The 25502-nt window shown below is 34.7% G+C and overlaps 2 protein-coding genes across 3 annotated transcripts; both read right to left on the reverse strand.

Annotated features, from left to right (window-relative positions):
- Nucleotides 1–382: 382 nt before the first annotated feature.
- Nucleotides 383–1999, reverse strand: LOC133314781 (uncharacterized). The gene has a single exon (XM_061516307.1). The coding sequence runs from the start codon at nt 1997–1999 to the stop codon at nt 383–385; it is 1617 nt and encodes a 538-aa protein (XP_061372291.1).
- Nucleotides 2000–11960: 9961 nt separating this feature from the next.
- On the reverse strand, nt 11961–17093 carry LOC133314699 (eukaryotic translation initiation factor 3 subunit C-like). Of its 2 annotated transcripts, XM_061516225.1 has the most exons (5): nt 17028–17077; nt 16220–16261; nt 16010–16066; nt 14121–15923; nt 11961–13086 (listed from the first exon to the last, which is right to left on the reverse strand). In XM_061516225.1, the coding sequence occupies exons 3-5, from the start codon at nt 16031–16033 to the stop codon at nt 12133–12135; spliced, it is 2781 nt and encodes a 926-aa protein (XP_061372209.1). In that variant the 5' UTR covers nt 16034–16066; nt 16220–16261; nt 17028–17077; the 3' UTR covers nt 11961–12132. The 2 variants fall into 2 exon arrangements, with proteins under 2 accessions (XP_061372209.1, XP_061372206.1); XM_061516222.1 differs by lacking the exon at nt 16220–16261 and having other exon boundaries at nt 17028–17093.
- Between the last annotated feature and the right edge of the window lie 8409 nt (nt 17094–25502).

Below are 25502 nucleotides of genomic sequence, written 5' to 3' on the forward strand. Positions count from 1 at the left end.
TGCTCAGGTACGTGAGTCATCTTGTCTTATAACCTAAAGACTGAATTTTTTTTTTGATATAACTTTCATATGGAGGAGTTGACTTATCAATGCAGGAAAAATATATAAAGTTAATAACAATTCTAGGCAGATACTACCTATCTCTTCAGTTATTAAATGTTACCAGTGAAGCAAGTATGGCAGTGAAGCTATATCCAATGATTGGTGAGTTGAGCGATTGAAGTGTGCAAACCCAGAAAATCAAGTTATCCTATCTCTTCAGTTACTTCCTGAAAAACAGTATTCTGCCATAAGAATTACTTACATTTAATCTCAACACAAAAAAAGGTATTTAACATAAAAGAAAAGATGAAGAGTTAACTAAGCTATTAAAATAGAATGATCACAAAAGCATTCTTCGATTCTTCATTGCTTGAAAATATTGCATTATATCTTCATCATCAATCTTATCAAATATATCACGTTCAACATAAGTTAGCATGCATCCGTTAAACCAATCATCACTTATCCGATTGCGCAGCTTATCCTTAACAAAAGTCATTGCAGAAAAAACTCGCTCAACACTAGCAGTTGCTACTGGTAGAAGGAGTGCCAACTTTATCAATAAATAGACCAATGGATAAACAATATCTTTTCCCTTCTCAACCATCTTCAAAGCAAGTTCAGAAATTCTTTTCAAATTGACAAAATCAGAATCAGCTCTTACATCAACAATAAAATTACTCAGACTTGAAGAAAGAAAAGGAATATCTGCAAGCTCATCAAACTCCAAAGGATAAAATCTAGCAAACTCAATCAACTTTTCTTTGTCAAAAGTAGCAAATGAATCACGAGGATCAAGACAACTCAAACACTCAAGCAACTTGGTATTGACATTATCAAATCGATCATCCAACTCTTGAACTTGAGTATCTATAACTCTATTAAATAACTCCACCTTAAAGTAGTGCAAGAATGTGAATGATTCCAATCTCCGTCTTGATCTCCCTTTAGGACAATAAACATCTTCCATATTTGGAATGTCAATATCATATTTTTTGGCAAATATGTTCGTTTCTTGAAGCAATTCATCAAAACCATTATCTCTCACCTCTTGTAAGCGAGACTTGACTACCTTTACTAAACCAATTGCATTTAAAAGGTCTTGATCTTTTCTTTGTAGTGCTTGTGACAACTCATAAGAAATTCCCAAGATAAGTTTCATAAGATGCAACAAGAATGCAAACTCAAAATCCTCCATGGTATACAAAATGCAACCCGCATCAGTTCTTGCAGCATCATTCTTAGGCTCGTCTTCAATAATTTTCATCAAGGAAATTATTGGAGAAAATAATGAGATAACACTTGTAACTGTACCAAAATGGGAACCCCAACGAGTGTCTCCAGGTCTCTTTAAGGTTGTCTCTTGATTCAAACCTTTTCCAGTTAGTATTTCACCGCGAGCAATTCTTTCAACTATTTGCTCATATTGATTCATTAGAAGAATTTCTTTCCGCTTGCATGAACCCCCCACAACGGTAGCCATCTTTTGAAGCATGTCAAAAAATTCTTGAATCTTCTTATAATGTTTTGCAACCTTCACAAGTGCCAATTGTAACTGATGAGCAAAACAATGAATGTAGAATGCAGATTTGTTGTCTGCCAAAATCAAACTCTTAAGCCCTTTGAATTCACCCCGCATATTACTAGCACCATCATAGCCTTGACCGCGACATTTAGACAAACTTAAACCGAGTTTAGAAAACAACCCATCAATCGCATGTTTTAGTGATTGTGCAGTAGTATCTGAAACATGAATTATGCCAATAAAACATTTAACAATGGACCCCTTTTTGTTTACATACCAAAGTACAACTGCCATTTGTTCTTTAATTGCAACATCACGGGCTTCATCAACTAGCAAGGAAAAGTAATCATCGTCAAGGTAACTAATTATTGCTTTAACAGTCAAATCAGCACAAGCTTGAGCAAGATCTTTCTGAATTTTTGGTGAAGTCATTTTGTGATTATCGGGAGCATTTTGAAAACCACATGACTCATCTCCTCATTTGGCTTAGTATAAAACTTTAGAGTTTCAAGAAATAAACCTTGTTGATTTGAACTTTCAGATTCATCATGTCCCCGAAAAGGCTGACCATTTCGTAGTAAGTATCTAGCACAATCTAAAGAAGCTTTCAGCCGAATACGATAATCAATTCTTTGTTGTTCAGAAATATTTGAAAATGCAATATCAATATGTTGCTTTTGCTTCATCAAATCTTGACAAGCTTGATAACATCTATTGTGAACACTCATATGACCTCCAACATGAACTTTGATTCTATCCTTCTTCTGCCAATTTTTGAACCCCACACCGACAAATGCTTCCTTCGTCGAACCACTACCTCCAACCTCCATATCAAATAGATAACAATACAAGCAAAAACATGCATCTCGTGATACACTATACTCCAACCAAGAACCAAATTCTTCATACCACTTAGGATTGAATCTACGCATTTTTCCAAACATTTTCGTTTGAGGAAATGGTTTAAGAATTGGTTGAGTTGGACCCTTGAGCAAATAAGCTCTCCGAATATCCTCTCTCTCTATAGGATTTGATGTCGTTGAACAAATTGAAGGTCTTTTTCCCGGATCCGCTTCAAGATTCTCTATATTAACTTTTGCTTGAGGTGGTGATTGAAAACTTTGAAATTGAGATGCTTGTGGTGGTACACTTTGTCTTTGAGATTGATGAGAATTTTCCACAATTGAAACATTTTGTCTCTGAGGTTCATTGGATTCAGGTTCTGTATTTGTGCATCTTTGACGTTTGAAATAAGATTGTATCCCTGACAAATCCAAAAGTAAATATAAATTACACCGTCTGTTGTTATTAAAACAATTATAACTTTGTAAATAAATATAGAAAGTTACCTTTCATTAAGACTTGTCGAATTATTATGAACCCACAATTGCAATACATGGAAAAGCATTTCCCAATTTGCAAATTAAATCCATTCTTACAATCAATTATTGCACTTGCTAGCCAAAAATTCAAAACCAAAAGAATATCTGTAAAAAAAAATAATGTTACAATCATTGCAAGAGGAAAAGCAAAAGAACTAACTAAGCATACTTCATGGATACAAGAAATTAGTATTCTCATCTTTTATTCCATACAAAAATACAGTCAAGGTTCCATACAGAAAAAAATTATGATATGGAGAAATAAATACCAAACCACTGAACAATAAAAAAATTTAAGATGCTAGTAGAGTGAATTTATTCCTTACAAAGTGATATCTACTCACTAGGTAAAATATCATGAGTTATGTGATATGGTATATAAAAAAAAAATTACACACACACAATTCTAAGTGTGTGCTTTCAACTAAATGAAGTTATATTATATTAAAATAATAAATCAGGTTGAGATCTTAAGAATACATTCTTTCGTGCCCCCAATACATTTATGAAAATTCATTTTCTCATATATTAAACTAAGTTTCAAACTTGAGTAATCGGTAGAGATTCAATCAGCAAGCGGTGGCTCATTATATACATTTATAAAATAAAAAGTACACATAGCCAACAACATAAAACAAGAAGACACCTAAGAACTTTCGTATTACAGCAAGCTGGCGTGAGAGAACGAAGTTTGCAGCTTTACCAAATACTTTCATATTACATTTATAATGAATCAAAGTCAAAGCTGTTGATAAATGAAAAAATAAAAAGTTTGCAGCTTTACCAAAATACCATGAGAGAACGAAGAAGAGGCCGGCGCAAGTGGTGGAGCAACCGGTGATGGCGCGGCTATCGTGTGCGGAGAAGAAGACGAGGGTTGCAGCTTTAAGCTTAAACGGTGGGTGTCAACTGAGTGTCCTGCTATGAACCAAGAGACAACAATAAGAACCATCAGAAAGTAAAAAAAAAAAAAAAAAAATCAAAATATTTATGTCCGCACGTGCGGACATTTGCCCACACGTGGGTCCGCCTCTGGTATTGGACTATAAAATTTTGAAGTTCTCCTACAAATTATGTATTCTGAGCAATATATATACAATTAGAATATTAATTTTTGTATATTATAATTATATATTCCTCTATCGAGAAGAGGAATATAAAACACGCACGCACGCACACTGACTCTGATGGAACTTGGTTCTATCGAGAAGAGAAAAAGGAGAGGAAAGAAGTGAGAACAGAAGAGAGGAATTTTCTTATTTCATTCAATGCCTTCTCAATACAACATGCGACCCTCTTTATATATACACGACGGTTCAACAGAATACACAGAACAACTAACACTATGTACATGCAACCTAACTACCAAACAGTTATTGGCCGTTGATTAAGTAACAGAATCCTAGCTAACTTGTTACAAACAGAAATGTGCCTTTATCGTGTGATAGTATGGTCTCCTTTGAAATGTGATAGTCCCTTGGTTTGCTCAACTAAATGAGTTTAAAGCTCTTATGGCAGATATGGTCATAGTGAGACAGATATGGTATTCTTTCTTTCTTCTGTCTTGTAGCTTCCCATTATTGATCAAGTCAAACAACCAGAGTATTGCATTTTTAAATTGAGGTTACAACTTACAATTATGTTTGGTAAAGACATGAAGCCTAGAAAATAAGGCATGTACTTAATGGTAAATCGCATTTTTTTTAGATAAATCACATTATTTTATTAAATTAAAAATATAAGTTCGATTCTCAATTAAAAAAAAAAACTCATGGCCTATCAATCCATATGAGATAACTTCAACGCGATGGTTAGTTTTCTTTAGCCACTTTTGCGAGCCTTTTCATCATACTTCTTTGTAGTAATTATATTACGAAAATAATGAATAGAAATATAATTTATATTAAATTATCGTTGATTACTATCATTGCCTAATTCTGTTAAAGTACATGAAAAATATCTTATAATATATTCATTGTATCCTATATGATTTTATATTTCATTGTTTATTTTTCTATTTAATTATTATTTGAAATCTAATATTCATATAAATAGGAATTAATGATTGTAATTTTTAATATATTATATCATACCATAACACATTCGATTAATACCAATTCCATATTATTCAGTTTTTAATCTTTCTATTATTTTTCTTCCTTTTCAAAATTCTTATAATTCAAATGGGTTACAAGAGAAAGTAAAATTATTTGATGAGTCAAAGTTCTTTTTTTATTAAAATGGATTCTGTATTTGAGTATAAAAATATGAGGAAGGTTAAACTTACAACCTTTTTTTTACAACCTCTTACAACCATATCTTATCACCGTTGATTTCTGTCAATCAACGATTATCATTTATTGTGAATTAATAATTAATTAATGAGTTTAATTTGTTAAAATGATAACCGTTGATTGGCAGAAATCAACAATGATAATATATGATTGTAAAAGGTTGTACAAAAAAAAATTGTAACTATAACCTTGCTCTAAAAGTATTATATTGTATATTGAATCTATGTTTATAAAAAAATGCCCATGTAAAAAAGTGTGAATTTTTATGGCAAGTGCAAGTGAAATATTTTTTAGTGTGAAACTGCACAGTTTTACACATAAATCTATGATGCAAAAATAAAGCGTACTTTTGTTTCTGTCATAAAATAATGGGAAAACAGTCTCTTATGTTACTGTAGAACAGTAACTATCTCCTGCTCTCACAAAGACGTTTATGGGTCCCATTTTCTTAACTTTCTCTCATCTCTTTTTTTCTCTCTCTTCCTATGTTTGTTTGTACAAGAAATAGTTACTGTTAACATAAGATATTGTTTTCCCTAAGGGCGCGTTCGGTTCAAGGTTTCTGATCAAATACCCATGCATCAATTATTGGCTTTATAAGAATACGACGTTTGGTTCAGAGCTTTTAAAAATTTATCAAGCAAACTGAGTTGCCCATCTTTTGTTGATTCTTTGAAAAAATGGACGAAAAACCCATAGGACAAATGCCACTCTCCATGTGGTATTGTTTAGATGACCGGCTAAATGGAGAAAAGAAAACAAGTATGTGACTGAAATACTCTTTTTTATCTTAACCTCAGACACAGAGAGAGAAGTCATACGCAAGTTAGAGACCGTGATGTTAGCCTTCAATTGAAGTAAAATCTCCTTCTCAGTTGCGGGTGAGACCGTGACAACAGACCAAAGCAAATAAAGAATGGCACACAACAGAGCATGAGAGAGATGAATTTGATTGTGTCTTCTACAACAAAGAATGGCGTACAATCTCTACTTCTTCTCCTTCCGAGTTCTCCGTCAAGCATCTAAAACGAAGATTCCAAAATGTCCTGCGTGGTTGTGTCACTGTGGGTAGGTGTGTGTTTTAATTTTTGATAATTTGACTTTCGTGGGGCTAAAATGGGTGCATAAAAATCGGAGCTTGAAGTTGTTGGAAATAATACCCTTTAACAATGCAAAATCTAATTTGTTTATGTGAGTTTAAGTTAATTCAATTAAAAAGGCGTTACAAACATAATTTTATACTATTTTCCCATCAATATTTTAACTCAAACCAAACATAAACTTTATAATATTTACCAAATTTTTCCGGTAATTTTTTTTCCAACCAAACAACTTTTTTACATTTTCCTACCAAACTCACTTTCCAACCATTTCCCTAGTATTCAAAAAATTTCTCCTCAACCAAACGCCCCCTAAAATAATTGTATCAAAGCATGCTTTTGTGAGCCGTGTTTATCACGGCCACATGCAGCTTGATTTGGTGTAATACATCGACCAAATTTGGGACCTATAACACAGCATCAAGTAAAGTTCGCATGTTTGTCATAGTCTTCTTTTTTTTTTTCAACAAAAAAAAATTAAGTGGGTTAGACATTGATATCTCACTTGTGTCGGGGAAGACCCCCAATATCTTTTCCGGAAGAATTACATATTACTCACCAGCAAAATTCTCACATCGATCAACTGGATTTGAACTCACATCTTGTGGGACATGGACCAAAACTTTAGCTAATTGTGCCCACCTTTATTGGTATGTTTGTCATAGTCATTACCTATCAAATGATAAGTTTCATTAAATAAAGTGATAAGTAAATTTCAATTGAAAAAAGTAATAAATTTCTATCCCCAGTAACATCTTTGGAAGAGCATAAAGTCTTAATCTTGGTACCTACCGGTGTTTTAAAACCCTGCCTCACTCCGAGGTCGACCCCTCCGGGTCACTAATCTCCTCTCTTTGAGGGTTCGGGTTAGTAGGGTCTACTTGCACGTTGACCTCTCTCACCCCCGAAACCCCCTGGTTGAATCCGTAACTCTCGGGTCATAGGGGTCACCGCATTTTTATTTTATAAATGAAAATTATACAAGAAATGACGTCGTTTGATGTGTAAAAGAAAACAAAAACAAAAACTTGTTGCTGTCTAGATTTAGAACTAGAACTGAAATCTGAATTGTTCTTATTTTTCTCTTCTGATCTTCTCTCCCATATTCAGACTCAGTCTCTATGTTCTGGTGATCTCCTCCACGGTACTAGTTCTTTTTTTCCACCGTTAATTTGTCGTGTCGCCGTCTCTCCTCCGATATTCTGTATTTGGTAAAGGATCTCCTTTCACATAATGTCGTAGGTGCATGAATAGGACAAGAAGGGCCTGAGTTTGATGATATAACTTTACATTAACTCCATTTGAATATGTGTTTTATACTTTTATAGTTTAATACTTTAATTAGCTTGTGAATATTGACTTGTAGATGTAATTGGTTGAATTGTGTTAAGTATATTTTGAATCTTTAACTATTGGTGGTTTGATTATTTTGAATTTTTCATATAGAATATATATTTATATTTTTTTAAAGTATCAGTGATCCCCTAATCTCCCAGTTGAACCCGTAACCCCTGACCTCAGCCGAATCGATGGTCGAGCCAAATTTTTAAACACTGTGTACCCACCCCAAATCAGACTAATCGCGAAACAATGAAATCGATTGAAATATCTTAAAAAATAAAAAATTAATAAATTTAAATATACGTTGTTAGCCCAAACTCCTAAAAAAGTGATCATTAAAATTAAAATTAAAAATGGTTTTAGAGAAACGCTTATTCCATGTAGCATTGAACTATGAAAGAAACATTCAAGTCTATTTAAATTGAAATTAATAAAACTTCTGGATTATATTTTATCATGAAATTTTGTTCAAAAGTATTTAGAAATGAATCAAGATAATAACCCAATGTCACCCCAATAATGTCTTATACCTTCACAACAACCAGTAATATATATCAGCAATGTCTTATACCATTCGCCCATTTAAATTTTAGAAATTTGTAGTTACTAGCCACTGCTCAACAGAGGTCAATATAGCATAAAAAGCACCATATAGAAGAAAAATCACATTTAATACACAAACTCACATTCCAATCTTAGAAGATTAAACTAGAAACATCAAAACTCAAGCCACAATACCAAAAGAAAATAGATCCAAGACAATAATAGTAGGATGCTAAATGTTTTGGCATCCACTAACTACCACAAAAATGAAGACAAATATTGTTTTGACTAAATTTGGAGACAAACGCATAAAAAAACTCTAGCGCAACCTTCTTGCTTCTCTTTCAGACTCGAGTAGTGTGAGAATGTCTCCTTCTCTCACTGGTCCTTTCACATTCCTCATAATGTGACGGTTCTGATCATCCAAAAACTTCACCTTAACCTGGGTCACCTAACTTTGACAACAAATGCTTCACCTGAGACTCCATCCTGTTCAAAAACAAGCAACAATTACATGACGAAAGAGGAAAACAATTGGATTTCGGACACAAACATTGCATCAGGGTGATAGAAAAATCAGAAATATATGTACCACACCAACAAACTCCAAAAACAAAAATCATGGCTCTTCAGCTTCAAACTGCAGTAGAATATATCCAAACTAATATTAGCGTTTGAAAGACCATCAATCATCGTGCACATACAGGGAAAATGGAAACCTAGTCAGACCATCATATCAATAAAAGATCAAGCTTCATAAAACACAAATAATAATAATAATATACTTCAAAAGCAAGGGGAAGGATACTGTGACAACCAAGTTATGTTACTACTAAGTGACTACCAATTAATCTCACCGTTAGATCGATTATGTTGATCCAACGGTTATATTTATTTTCATCTTTGTAAGGTTATGATTTCCCATATTTAAAGTGAAAACATTAAATATGAGAAATCATAACCATACAAAGGTGAAAATAAATATAAAATATTAAATTTGAAAAATCATGACCATACAAAGATGGAAATAAATATAACCGTTGGATCAACATAATCGATCTAACGGTGAGATTAATTGGTAGTCACACAACTTGGTTGTCACAATATCTTTCTCCCAAAAGCAATGTGCAAATATAAACCCTATTTGATTTCTTAACAAGATTTCAAGATAGTTTTATTTTTGTAAATATAATGATGTGAAAATCTTTAGAACTTAATCTCAAGATTATGATTGATGATATTTGAAACAATCTGCAATCGCAAACATTGCATATAATATAACCAAGACCAAATTCTTTTGTTGGAAGAGGACCAAGTGAATGTTCAATTACAAAATATGATCCACCAAATAGCTGAGGTTGAATATATAAATGACTTTACAATAAAAAAATTCCATTTGAAGATTAAGGAAGATATTCTAAATGACACAAGGCATGCTAAATTAACATGTCCAAAATGTAAGAGACAACAGAGCCACTTTAGGCAAAATAAAAACGGCAAAATAACATAAAAGTTCATATTTAAAATAAATTAAAGTTTATATACGCATGCATGATTTGAGAAGAATTAATTTTCAAAATATGGTACTGGGGATAGAAATTTATTACTGTTTTTCGAAAGAAATTTACTTATCACTTTATTGTTATTAAATTAATTTTTTCAAGAAAATAAATTTATTACTCTTTCAAATATGATTATGGGGATAGAAATTTATTACTTTTTTCGATAGAAATTTACTTATCACTTCTTCTTCTTTTTGTATACAACTTATCACTTTATTTGATAAAACTTATCATTTGATAGGTAATGACTATGACAAACATACCAATAAAAGTGGGCACAGTTAGCTTATTAAACTAATTTTCAAATGATGGGATCCATTGTTATTTTCAAAAAAGAAAAAGACAAAAAAAAGTGTGGAACCCACCATCATTGTCTCTGTAATAATAATCTGACAACTTTTCTATAACATAACATTCATAAAACTCATATATATAAATATGTTATTATAAATTAATTTAATTAAAATATCGGGTTTACTAAAATAACCTGTCTTATGTGAAATAATTTTCCTATAATTATGTGAATCGGCCCATATGTATTTTAGGAAGAGTGGAATTAAGTTATTGAAAGATAGAACTATATAAAAGGCTAGTGTTTAGACTTCAGGAAAACCTGAGCAAGAAAGAATAACTTTTTTTTTTTTTGGATACAAGAAAGAATAACTTGTTAGCTCCATATATGATTGGGATTTATTATTCTTATGTTGCATAAAATATAATCTATCTCCTACACACACAAACTCAAAATGGGTCCCACTTTACTTTTTCTCTCTCTTCCCCTAAAAATGGACCCCACTTGCACCAATGAGTGTGTAGGAGATAATACATATCTTCTACAACATAAGAAAACTATTACCCTATATGATTTTATCTTATTCACTCTATTTATATTTTAATATTTTAGTTAAACATTTCAGTTCTAACTTTTAAAAAAGAACAATTTTAAATTTTCTTAATAATTTTTATCAATAATGGAATACAAATATTAATTTTTTTTATATGTTTTCCAGATATCAAATACTTTTTTTAATAATATACGGCATTGGTATTTTTTTAGTACTATTATTGAGGGACTAACCGGCAAAGTCCGACCAAGAGGAAATAAGAGAGAACAAAAAAAATGTAAACTTTTTTTTTGGTAAGAGAGAACTTAAATCTGCATACTCTTGATATGTATAACATAATTTGCAAAATGGGGGTAATTTTGAGGGCAAATTCAATGGAGATATGCTTTCAGCCATTTGTGCTTTATATACACAACATTTTCCTTAAAATACAATAGTGATACCAACCTCCCTCTCTGTTGTTGTTCTCCCCAGACATCTCAAATAGTTAAAAAAAAAAAAAAAAGGCCACAAATCAGAGTTTTATTTTTAAACTTTAATGACAATCAGAAGTTCACAGATATTGATTACGAAAGTTAGTACTTTAAATAAAGAGAAAAAATATTCTTATGTTACATCAAACAAATTTTTTTCTTACACATTCTTCAATAACCATGCAATTTTTTTTCTTTTCTTTTTAATTTTTAGGTGTTAGATCCCACCAGGCCACCACTATATATCTATGACATAAAACTCCTTCACTCATACAATGAGACTAGATAAACCCTTAAATAAAACCATAAAATGAGATTTTTTGTTTTGTAAAAGGTACAATAAAATATGACATTTTTCCAATATGAAATTTTACCCCGAGAGTGTATCATCATCAACACAGAAATGTTAAAAAGGTAAGACTAATGATTGCATGGTTTCACTGTAGCAAATGATATTAATGCTGCTAAGAACAAATAAACTACCAATTCAAAGGAGATGCTATACAGAAGATAATGAGACTAGATAAACCCTTAAATAAAACCATAAAATGAGATTTTTTGCTTTGTAAAAGGTACAATAAAAGATGACATTTTTCCAATATGAAATTTTACCCCGAGAGTGTATCATCATCAACACAGAAATGTTAAAAAGGCAAGACTAATGATTGCATGGTTTCACTGTAGCAAATGATATTAATGCTGCTAAGAACAAATAAACTACCAATTCAAAGGAGATGCTATACAGAAGATAATAACAAAGTCAAATATCCCGATGCCAAGCAAGAACTTACAGATACAATTCGAACAGAATAAACCCAAGCCAAAATGGGGAAAACATGAAAGCAAGATCCCATAAAAATAAAACCCCCATAAATTTCTCATTGAATCTTTAGATAAAGAAAATAAAACTGTACAAAAATGAAAACCAGAATGTTTTAGTGCATAGTAAAATTATGAAGACTGAAGTACAGACGACAGTTTTAAATGCTAAAAGCTTATAATTCCTCTCTAATAAACCTTCTTTTTTAAGCACGAACTCCCTTGAGGCTAACCATACGGGTAGATACATCGCCCTGGGATCCCCTCAATGATGAACCTCCTTGATACCGTGCACGCTGATAGCCAGTACCTGTTCCTCGTCCCATTCGATCCCTTGAATAGCCACTCCCAGTAGCTTGGCCGAATGCCAATGGCCTTCCGCCACCACTACCATATCCTGCACGTCCACTGCCTTGCCTTGGCTGAGAAAGGGACATGTCTTGCCACCTACCACCACCAGCAGCAGCAGCAGCATAGTCCTGGTTATCTCTCCGCCTCAGAGGCAGATCCATTCCACCACCACCTATTCTTGCCTCTGTTGCTCTTTCATTACTCTCTGCAAGGATAGATAATTTCTCTGTCAACTGGAATGCCAAAGCCTGCTGTCTTGAGTGTTCAACATCTTGGAAAACAATGCACCCAGATGGCTGGTCCCAGCTAGCATGAAGCTCCTCATTGATCATCATCCTACTAACAATGCTATGAGTGCGAGGCACAGAGAGGTCAAAAAATTTTGTAAGCTGATCCAGGCTCAAAGAATCATAAGATGAAGAGAAGGTAAAGAGGTATGTCCTCAAGGCCTCCTCCTTAATTCTGTCCTTCAACATTTCAAGCACAGTGTCCCGATTTCTCACAAATTTCCATACATCAAGAGAGACAATAATGTCAAAAGCCTTGTGGAAGTCTCCCTTGCTAAGAACCCTTGTGGCAGCCATAACATGATCTCTGACATTTTCAGGTGGACCGGTGAATGTTTGTTTATCGCTGACCTCCAGCAGGCGACGGAAAGTCTTACTGATGACCTTGCGCTTTGCATCATGAATATTGGCCGCCATATTAGGAACTTCCAGCAGCATAGCAGATATAAGATGAACAGCCTCCAAGAGCTCAAGATTTATGTGCATATGATATGGCATCTGACGTCTTCTTTCCAATCTTTCCTGGAAGAGAATTAAAAAGAGTTAACTGTGATGTCAAATGTAATTCTCACAATTATAAAACAAATGCAAAATCTGATCATGATGAAAATATGTATTAGAAAAACTCAAAAGATTTGACAGTAGCAAACCTTTCATAATACAACTAAGGAAGACAACATTATCAAAGTAGCACGGCATATTCAAACTTATTTAAAAGTGCACAACTTCTCACTTTGAGGAATCGCATGTCCCAAACATATATTCTTACAACTTGCTACATTCTAAAATACATCGGGATTATTACTATGCATTAAAATTGAGTTTATCTGCAGCATTGATTTAGTTATGCAAGACTTAAATAACTAATAACTTTGGACTACTATAAAAAAGAAAAAGAAAAGCTAACATATATCCATAGCTGCTTGATAATTGCATAACTGAAAATAAAAAGCCCAATCTGTCCATTCTTCTGAGCTGCTGAGCATCAGGATGCTAAATGGGACGGATCAGAGAAATGCTATCCCAGTTCCTTTTCCTCAACAATCTATTATTACATCTTCACATCAGTGCAGTTTCTTTCCGTTATTTTACTTCCCAGATTCTTGACATGATGTCATTTTCTATTAGGAAAGAGGACTAACCTCTTTAAGTGTTGATCATAGTGCACCAAAGAAATTATTATAGACAGATTCATATCATTTCTTGACAATTACAATGCATGCATGCATTCATATGAAACATACAGTTTTACTAAACAATCGTCATTTAACATATAATGTCATGCTGAAGACAAAAACCTTACCTGACACCTGGCAATGAGGGACACGGGTAAATGATAGACTAACAGGGGATCTTGGTATTTGAGACACAATTTAATTTAAATACCATATATGGTAAGCACATACATACATGCACACACCCACCTTTCAGTTACTCACTTAGTCACAATAAATGCATTCAACTCTAAAATGAGATCAGCAGCTAAAAAACTTCCACCATGTCACAAAGCAACAACCATTGGAAAAAAAAGCTGGGTTGGATTAGGGGGAGTGTACCTGTTCTGGAGTCTTCTCATGATAACGGCTTTGTGACACGCCTTGGGCAAGCAACTCCTTCACCCTTCCACCAGAGTAAAGTTCAGAAAGACATCCATGAGCTTCGGAAATCAGTCCAACCCGAAAAGCACATAGACCTAGCTGCGCCATAGCCCTGTTAAAAAGTATCTGTGTAGAAATGTCCATATGCTGAACATTGTCTTGCAAGTGGCTCATAAGCAGTAGATCACGGGATATTGAGAACTCATCACGAAGAGCATGGTGATATATATCACAAAGCATTGCGCGTGCTTTAGTACGCTCGTCACCATATTTGTAAATTAGTGATACCAACTCATCCATTAAATTCCTGCTATTCCCAGGGAAGGTGGATTTTCGGGCCACAAGCTCCGGAGTAACAACAAAAGCAGTAGGAATTCGTGTTTCCTCAAATCCTTTTGACTCTTCACTTGCCTCCCCTCCATTATCTATATCTTCCGTCAGTTCAGCCAATTTTCTCATGGCATCATAAACCTCTTGAGGTTTGTAGTAAATGAGTTCAACCCTCCTTAAGGCTACCTTAGAAGAAGCTCTGAAATCTCCAATCCTTTCAAGATATTCTTGGACATTCTGAGCAAGAACCAAAAACATGGGCTCATCCCGTAGCCTCTCCACATACTCACGTGTATGAGGATCTATGCACTGCAGGCTCTTGAAAAACTCAGCATCTATTCTTTCTAAGAATGCAACTAAATTACCCCAAACCCGAATTGATCCATCATAGTCAGGCCCTTTCTGAGTTTCATTCTCATCTGGCTCCACCGAATCATCAACCACTATGTTTGGGTACTGCACTAGAATATCCAGAATTATCAGCATGTTCTGCACACATTTTTTCCATACATTAATGGGCATATGGCCACTGAGGCCTGGATTAACATCAAACTGAGCAGAAACCACACTAAACAGAATTTCCAGCTTCTGTGCAGGTGTTTTAGCAACTTTTGTCAAGAAGGTGAGCTGCTCAAGCTGTTCAAACCTTCCAGTTCCCTTCCTGCCCCTAGCTGCCACAACCTCTTTGAACTTTTGGTTTACTTTGTCCCATGTGATCTCGCTGGGGTCTTTCAAGAACTGTGTGCCCAAAATTCTGTCTTTTTTCATAAACTTTTGGTCCCAAGGTGCTTCATTGGCACCTGTCTTGTCATCTTCATATTGAGAAGCTTCTGAATCTGACTTGGGTCCATCCTTTCTAAGCTGCTCAGGGTCAATAATCTCATCCTCACTTTCATATTCTTCCTCCGTCTCCTCTTCATCTTTTTCCTCCTCACTCTCCGGATTCTCCCTGCATTTGTTAATCATGTCCTCATATTGCTTATTGTTCTTCTTCAACTTCTGCTTCATTGAGTTCAAGGCTTTAGCATTGCTACTACTCATCTTCTTTTTCGCATCCTTATTTGCCAAAGCCTGAGTCAAGAAATCTTCTAGCATCACAAGTGCCTTAATATAAAGATTGGGCACCTTCTCGGACTCAGTAACACGCATAACTTTCTCAAGCTGTTTGTTAATCTTGTCAAAGCTCTCTTGCAAGCTCACCCAGTCATTAATCTTCATGGCATTCTTCATCTGATCCACAGTAGAAGCCATCTCCTCAAAACGCTTATCTTTTGCTGACCTGACAACGCGCTTTTGGCCATCAGAGTCATCACTATCACTTGCATTGTCCTGCAGGTATCTGCTTGTAACAGCTTGATTAGCAGATTCGCCCGCTGCAGTCTCAATCTCCTCATCATAATCACTCTCCTCCTCCTCGGAATCACTACCACCCTGCCATTCAAAAATTAAATTAAAAAGTTAATGCTTAAATATCACATAATCAACATTTAAAACGCATCCAAACATATGTTAAAAACCTGAGTCCAGAATCTCGAAGCCATCTTTTGTCAAAAGTTCCGAGTAGGGTTAAGAATCTGCGATGAAAATAATACAATCAATATATAATCGTATTATCGATCCATAAATAATTAAGTTAAAATAAAATGTATTTCTTCAACAGCGACAAGGTTAACCATCAATTGTGTCACACACAAAAAAACCGAAACCTCTCGAGCTTGGGATATTACACGAGATTAGGGGAACAAGGTGGGAATTTCGGCGTACAGTTTCTGCAAATAGGATCCATAAATGACCAAGTGAATGATCAATTACAAAATATGATCCACCAAATAGCTGTGGTTGAATATATAAATGACTTTACAATAAAAAATTCCATTCGAAGATTAAGGAAGATATTCTAAATGACACAAGGCATGCTAAATTAACATGTCCAAAATGTAAGAGACAACAGAGCCAGTTTAGGCAAAATAAAAACGGCCTGGATAAAGGTAATGTTGGAGCAAGACAGCAAATTGTTAATGCTTGTCAATTTTAAAAACAACAAAGGTCTCCTCTACTTTGCCAAAATAGCCAAAAACTACTCAAAACACTAAACAGGCTTCAAAAGTTCATATTTCAATACTAATAAACAGTGAACCAAAAACAGATTTTGTAGGGTGTCAAATTTCAAATTCAGTTAAAGCTATGCAACCCAGATCAGGATCGACCACATCCGGATCACAACAACCACCATAAATTCCAAGTAAAATTAGAAGCTATCATTTCAACATAAATTCGTAAATAAAATCAATGAAAGACATCAATTAAACTTCACCAGGCACCCAAATCCAATTTTTAAAAACACAGATTTTAATGAAATTTTAAAACGATGGAGCAATACATCGGCAGAAAAGCATGCTCCACAAACAAGAAAAATATTATGAACGTTACAGTGACACGTAGGAGTGGGTGCAAGAACAATAACATGAAAAATAATCAATCAGATAAAAATGTTGCATGAAAAATAAATAAACCCATGAACGAATGAATACGAACCTGAGCTGATCAAAGACGAAGGGAGAAAGGGGCTATGCTTAGGGTTTAGTGACGGCTGCTTTCCCTTCTTGACCAGTAAAACTTCGAAGAAAGAAAACCCTAGTTTTGCTGAAGATTTATACAGAGTCCAGTGATTCCTGAAATGACATTTTTGCCCATCACTTATAATTTCTTACATCAGATTTTGTAGAGTAGATTAGGGCTTTTTTACCTTTCTGCCCTTCATTAATTAATTAATAATTATTTTTCTTCTTATTCAAAACTATCTACCAATCTGTTCATATTTAGTCGATTACCTTGAAGATTTAATCGATTAAAGGGTCAAAACTGGAAAAAATGGTTGACTTAAGATTTAATCGATTAAATCTTCAAATTAGTTAGTTATTAGTTAGTTCATTAGTTATTAAATCAGTTTTAACTGATAGTTAGTTATTCTGTTTTCATTGATTCAGTTGTACTCAGCTACACATATAAAGCTGACTACTTTATTGTAAAGTTTAACAGATTCATTATTAAGTTTTCAATACAAGAAAGGCTCCACAATTTCCTTTCTCTTATCCTCTCTTCTTCTTCTTCTTCACCACTGTGTCTGATACCTTTCATGGTATCAGAGCTTTCTGATTCATGGAGACCAATCGTGCGCACTCTGTTCAAACTTTTTCGAATCCGGTTTCATTCAAATTGGATGAGAATAATTTCCTTCCATGGAAACAGCAAGCACTTGCTACAATCAGAGGTTTCAACCTCTCAAGGTTCATCAACAATGAGTTGCAGAAAAATGCATCTGTTCAAGCAGATCCAACTGCTGTACTTGTTCAAGCAGATTCGACTGCTGATACTACAAACATTAGAACTAGAAATGTAAGTCAAGACTCGACTACACATGATCTTGATGCACAGCAAGATCAACTTCTTCTTTCGTGGTTGCTTTCTTCCATGACTGAAACGTTGTACACAAGAATGGTTGGCTGTGAAAGCTCTTTCCAAGTTTGGCATAAACTTGAGGAATTTTTTACCTCTCAAACGAGAGCAAGAATCAAACAACTGAAACTTCAGTTCAAGAATACAAAGAAATATGGAGAAGTATCAAAGTACCTGTTTCAAATCAAAAAGGTTGTGGACTCCTTAGCAGCAATCAGTGCACCAGTGAGCACAGAGGACCACATTGATGCTATACTAGATGGATTAAATGAAGATTATGATCCCTTTGTTACAACAGTCTTGTCAAGATCTGATCCGTACACAGTAGGTGAAATTGAAGCTTTGCTTATGGCACAAGAGCAAAGACTGGAAAAGCTTAGAAAGAGTTCAACAACAGCACTGCAAGCTAATGTGGCTCAATTGCAGACAAGGAGGTTTAATATTTTCTCTGGAAATTATAGAGGCAATTTCAACCAGATTAGAGGTAGAAACTTTGAAATAGAGGCATGTTCAGGTCTCACAGAGGAGGAGGCAGATTTAATACAAATAACAAACCTCAATGCCAAGTCTGTGGAAAGTATGGACATCTTGGTTGGGAGTGTCACAACAGGTACAATCAGAATTTTGTCAGCCCATTCAGTCAAGAAAATAACAGCAGCAAGAATCTTGAAGCCAATATGACAGTCACGAACAATACTGGATATGCTGGCTCACTGCACCAAGATGATGATGGATCATCAGAATTCTTCACCGCTACAGATTCCTCATGGTACCCAGACTCAGGAGCAACAAATCATTTTACATCAGAATCGAGCAATCTGGTAAGCAAAGTCAAATACACAGGTCAAGAAATTGTCCAAGTAGGTAATGGTTCTAACTTGAGAATTGAAAATATAGGACACTCAATCTTATACTCATCTATATGTCCCTTATCCCTCATTTTATCGAATTTACTGCATGTACCTGGATTGTCTAAAAATCTGTTAAGTGTTTCTCAATTTGCCAATGAACACCAAGTATTCTTTGAGTTTCATGCTAATTCATGTTATGTCAAATCACAGGCTACCAAGGAGATCCTTCTTCAAGGCAAGCTTAAGAATGGCCTCTATGCCTTTGATGGAACACAGAAGTTCAAACCAAGTTCTGTTCAGCCTACATCCAACAGTGATGCTGCATTACCTTTTGATTCTGTTTCTTTCAATTCTCACAAGGAAAATCTGTGTAATAATACTGTCAATGTTTCTACTTTGGATCTTTGGCATTCGAGATTAGCTCATGCTTCCTATCAAACTGTAAAATTGGTACTTAGGCATTGTAATATACCTTTCATCAATAAAATTGATTCAAAGTTATGTTGTGCATGTTGTATGGGCAAGATGCACCAATTACACCTACCTAATACTACCACTTCCTATACAAAACCCCTAGAACTTGTTTTATCTGATATATGGGGACCTTCACCAACTAACAGCACATCTGGTGCGAAATATTACATCATTTTTGTAGATGCTTACTCCAACTATACCTGGATATACACTATGACAAATAGGTCACAAACATTTGATATAACCAATCAATTTAAAATCATGGCTGAATTACAACTCAACACTAAACTAAAAGCCATTCAAACTGACAATGGTAAGGAGTTTTTAAAACTGTCTCCACTCCTACAACAACAAGGAATTGTTCATAGGTTGTCTTGTCCCTACACCCATCAACAGAATGGTAAACCTGAGAGAAAACACAGACATATAGTAGACACTGGCCTAGCCTTATTAGCAGCTTCCCATCTGCCTACTGAATATTGGAAAGATGCATTTCATACTGCCACTTTTGTAATAAATCAGTTACCTACCCCTACACTTGGAAATAAATCCCCATTTGAAGCTCTGTTTCAAAAATTGCCTGACTACAATTTTCTCAAAGCTTTTGGGTGTGCTTGTTATCCATACCTTAGGCCTTACAACAAAAATAAAATCAACTTCAGGTCAACCAAATGTGTCTTTGTTGGATACAGTACAAAACACAAGGGATATAAATGCCTAAGTCCAAATGGTCAAGTTATAATAGCAAGACATGTTCTCTTCGATGAAACTGTCTTCCCCTACACAGATATTATAAATCCCACACCTCCAGCAGCAATTGAAAGCATCTTATCACCTCCTTCTATTCCCATCATTCCTAGTCCTGCTTTTCACACACCTGCACACACACATCTTTCTCCTGCTTATTCTACATTGAGTGCTCCTATTACTAATTCTCCTGTTAATACCACTAATCCTATTTGCAGCTCTCCTGTTTGTTCTGATTCAAATTGCAGATCTCCTACTCCTGCACTTGCTCCTGCATCACCAAATCAGTTGGTTAATGACCACTTAATGGTTACTCGAAGCAAGGCTGGCTTTTTTAAACCCAAGGTCTATACAGTGGCCCTGGAACCTACCACTGTCAAGCAAGCAATTGCTCAACCTCACTGGTTTAAAGCCATGGAAGAAGAATATGCAGCCCTTCTTCGAAATGATACATGGCAGCTGGTTCCACTTCCTGAGAACAGATCCCCAATTGGTTGTAAGTGGGTCTTTCGAACAAAATTCAAACCTGATGGCACAATCTTGAAGTACAAAGCCAGACTTGTGGCCAAAAGGTTTCACCAACAGGAAGGATTTGATTATCAGGAGACCTTCAGCCCTGTTGTCAAACCAGTTACCATACGCATAGTTCTTACTATAGCTCTTTCCAGAAAGTGGCCAATTCATCAGCTGGATGTCAATAATGCGTTTTTAAATGGTGATCTCCAAGAGGAAGTGTTCATGCAACAACCTCCTGCCTTTGAACAACCGGATCGAACTCTTGTGTGCAAGCTCAGCAAGGCTCTTTATGGCCTCAAACAAGCACCAAGAACGTGGTTTGAGAAACTTAGTCACACTCTCCACAAACTTGGATTTAGTACTGCCAAATGTGACTCCTCTCTGTTCATCTCTTTCACTCGGACATCCACCACATTTGTTCTTATCTATGTTGATGACATTCTGATCACTGGATCTTCCTCATCTGCCATTGCTTCGTTGATTCAATCACTCAACAGTACCTTTGCTCTCAAAGACTTGGGTCAACTCCACTACTTCTTAGGAATTGAAGCCAAGACAACATCTTCTGGAGGCTATCACCTTAATCAATCAAAGTACATCGTGGATCTTCTGCAGAAAGCCAATATGGTTGACTGCAAGTCCATGCCTTCTCCTATGGCATCTAGCACCAAGCTGTCCACTCGTGATGGCTCTCCATACCCTGATCCAACTCAGTATCGCTCCATTGTTGGAGCTCTTCAATATGTAACCATTACAAGACCTGATGTAGCTTTTAGTGTCGATAAAGCATGCCAGTTCATGCAAAATCCACTTGATACTCACTGGAAGGCAGTGAAACACATTCTTCGTTACTTGCATGGCACTATTTCTCCTGGTTTAACTGTTGAACCATCCATGCACTTCCATCTTGCAGCCTATTGTGATTCTGACTGGGGTTCTGACTTGGATGATCGACGATCTACAAGTGGGTTCTGCATATTTTTTGGTTCCAACTTGGTTACCTGGTCCTCTAAGAAGCAACATGTTGTTAGTCGCTCCAGTACAGAAGCTGAGTACCGTTGCTTGGCAGCTACTGTGGCTGAACTTACTTGGATTCAATCCCTTCTCTCTGAACTTCATATCAGTATCCCATGTCCTCCTTCCATTTACTGTGACAATTTATCTGCTGTTCTCCTTACTGCTAATCTCATCTTCCACTCTCGCACCAAACACTTTGAGTTAGACCTTCACTTTGTTCGTGAAAAAGTTGTATCCAAGGCTGTATCAGTGCATCATGTCCCTGCCATCAATCAAATAGCAGATGGCCTCACAAAAGCCACTTCAATAGCTCAGTTTCTTGGTTTCAAATCCAAAATTCAGGTTTTACCGGTTAAGCCCACTCATTTTGTGGGGGGATGAAAGCCATATAAGGCCCAATGGCCCGAATGCTTATAACTGTTAGTTAGTTATTAGTTAGTTCATTAGTTATTAAATCATTTCATATATCATTATACATTAAATAATTAAAAATAAGCACATTATAGTCAAGTTCGGCTAATTAAGAATGGAGGATCGCCGCCTAGAATCTTTTTCACCTTAACCACTTGATTTATTAATTATATCCTATTCCTAAAGAGCATGCTTTTGAATGGCTTTTTCTTTTCATCCGATCATCTTCACTTTTCAACGTCAATTTCAATATCATATATATATAAATTATAAATTTTAAGGGAAATATATTTTTTATGTTATATAAAATAAAGTTATCTAGTACATATTTAAAAAAGTGAATGGAATTCACTAAGAAAAAAGAGGAAGAAATAAAAAATGTGAGTGACATTCACTTTTTTGTGTGTACATGAGATAATTTTATCTCATATAATAAGGATAGATTATTCTATTTCTATTTTTTTCATGTCTATCTTGCTTATCACTCTTATGATAAGTAAGGAAGTGATAAATAAGGTAGGCATGAAAAAAAGATAGGTAAAATAACTTTTTATTGTATAATATTAGAAATGTATTATATAAGTTTTTAAATAATAACACGGACATAAACTTATTTTATTATAAAAAATGGGAAAATATAGTATGTATATATTTTTCATGACTATTTTACTTACTTATTTCCACTACCTATTAAAAGTATGATATAACGGTGTTAGAGATAAGTAGGTAGAGTAGATATGATAAAAATATGCAAAATATACTATTTCACAAAAGTTGTTAAAAACAATTTTTATTGGGATATGATATTTTACCTATATTTTTTTTTGTCTATTTGATCTACTTATTTTTAATACCATTGAATCATAATCTCATTTTTTCTCGAGATTCTTATCCAATATTATTAAAGATAAATAGATAAGGTAAGTAAGTAAGAAAAAAATTTAGTAACGTATCCCATATGCGGTAGGGTAAGTGAAGTATTATAGCTATTCGTTAAAGAATAGTAGTATAATGATTGTTCTGGTGTCTATTGATTCTTTCCATTTTATACAGAGACTTGCAGAATATAATCTTGTGCTTTTACCTTTTAGACTTCAGCATTATATTAATTATGCCCTTATCGGGGCTATTGTCTTCTTCAAAACATATTTGTAGTTTATATAAAAAGGATATACCAAATGGAATTGACAGTGTTCTGAACAATGGCTTACAATTCCATTTTACCTTTAGGCCCTCAGTTGTTGCAAAACATATGATGGAGTGGAGTCAGCACTAATCTCACGGTATAGCCATATGTTTTCTCTGTCAAGCTTTGTTAAAAATTCTTTGTATGGTTTCTATGCGTATGCATATATCAATTATTTAACGTTGAGCCAATAGTTATTGTTGAAATATATAAAATTATTAATGTAGCCTCACCCAATAGTTTAAGCTTTTGGGTTGAATTGGTTCTTTACATGGTATCAGAGCCTCGGTGTACCGGGTTCGGGTTCGATCCTCACCACCCCTCACTTTCTTTTTAGTGGAATTTCTTTCTTCGAACAGGTAGGTAGGCTTGTGCATTGTGTTAGAAATATTAAGAATCAATTATAATATTAAAAGATTTTATTATAATTATAATATTAAGATTCTTGATATTACCCATCAAACGTTATATGACCCATTAATTAATGATACACTTAATCTCAATCATTGATTTGGTATATGATGGACTTACCAAATTATGAGTTATGAAATATATATATATATATATATATATATATATATATATATATATTAGGAATGATCCTCTCTCCCCTATATATATATATATTAGGAATGATCATCTCTCCCCTTCTACCCTAATGGCTTAGAGAGAAACTATCCTAACACAATTGCTCACAAGATGATGACTGTTGTTAATCCTTCATCATTGTTTATGGGTATGTCTTTATCTCTTATGTGTATGTGAAAATGTTAATCCTTCATCATTGTTTTCGGGTATGTCTTTATCTCTTATGTGTATGTGAAAATCATGTATTTCCAAGATTCTTTATCATGATCTTATTTTATGATTTATGAACATATATATTATGCAAACTAACATGTGGTATCAGAGCTGAGTTTAGGAATTCATGTTTTACCATGTATGATTATGATCAAATTCTTGATTTTTTGAAAAGTCAGGGTTTCTAAAATTTATGTTTTTTTTTTCTAAGGGATAGGTTATTTTGTCTACTCCTAATTTGCCTACCTTTGCCTACCTCTTTCATCACCGATCCCTTATGATCTCATCCAACGGTCAATATTTGCAATATAAAAAGCCTTTTCCCCCCTTTCTTTCTCCTCACTTCCTCACACACCCTTTCTCTCTCCTTAGCTTTCTCTCTTCCTCTGCGGTCAATTTTGAAACCTTACGATACTCGATCAAAAAAGAACAAAAAGCACATGCCATCGACAACCATCAATTTTGAAACCTCACCTCCTCCAAAACCTCAAAATCCCCACTGTCCATACTTCGATTTCCCAAAGATAATATGAATACCTATTTTTTTCCCCAAAGATAATAAGATATATCAGGAGCATCAAGTGTCATGGACACGCCAACACCCACTGCAGCGGTTGTATAAAAGCAGCACCTCACGTTTGGTGCCCTAATTCTCAAATTCCAATTCTCGATTTACCACCAAAAATTGTCACTAGAAGAAAGCAGAAGCAGAGTTTCATTTTCGTTAACTCTTTTCACTGCAGCGTAGCTGTTTATCTCCATTGTTACCACATGATTAAGAACTCCCAAAGATCAAGAATACTGTTAAGAAAAACTTCATCATAAAACAACTGATCACATCTTGCTCTTCCTTATTTAATTCAATTGAAGATCAACTCGTTGTAAACATATACTGTAAAGTAATTACTTGTTGCGAAAAATAAAAATCAGATCACAAATGTGTAGACAAAAATGTGGACGGATGCAGAGGTGCCAATGGAAGATAATATGAATAGGTATAGGTATACTACTATAGCTGCTAACAACAGTACCTAATTGGATGTGAAATTCCCATAATTTCTTTCGTTTCAAACAGGTTTTGATCTTTTGGAAATCGAATTATGGACAGTGGGGATTTTAAGGTTTTGGAGGAAGTGAGGTTTCAAAATTGATGGTTGTCATGGTATGTGCTTTTTGTTCTTTTTTTTATCAGAGTACCGTAAGGTTTCAAAATTGACCGCCGAGGAAGAGAGAAAACTAAGGAGAGAGAAGGGTGTGTGAGGAAGTGAGAAGAAAGAAAGGGGGGGAAAATGCTTATTTTATATTGCAAATATTGACCGTTGGATGAGATCGTAATCGAACGGTAATGAAAGGAGTAGGCAAAGGTAGGCAAATTGGAAGTAGGCAAAATAACCTATCCCCTAATAAATAAATCTGATGTAAATTTTTGGTGATTGAAATCCATGATTTCATGCTTTTAATTTTTAGACGACTTCACGTTTAATAAATCTGATGTATTTGTTTCTAATGAATAAATCCATGATTTCAACAGACAAGTGATTCACATGGGTA

The sequence above is a fragment of the Gastrolobium bilobum genome, unplaced genomic scaffold (genome assembly GCF_033153095.1).
Source record: "Gastrolobium bilobum isolate Gb01-03AN ecotype WA unplaced genomic scaffold, APGP_CSIRO_Gbil_v1 utg5912, whole genome shotgun sequence".
Classification (NCBI taxonomy): Eukaryota; Viridiplantae; Streptophyta; class Magnoliopsida; order Fabales; family Fabaceae; genus Gastrolobium; species Gastrolobium bilobum.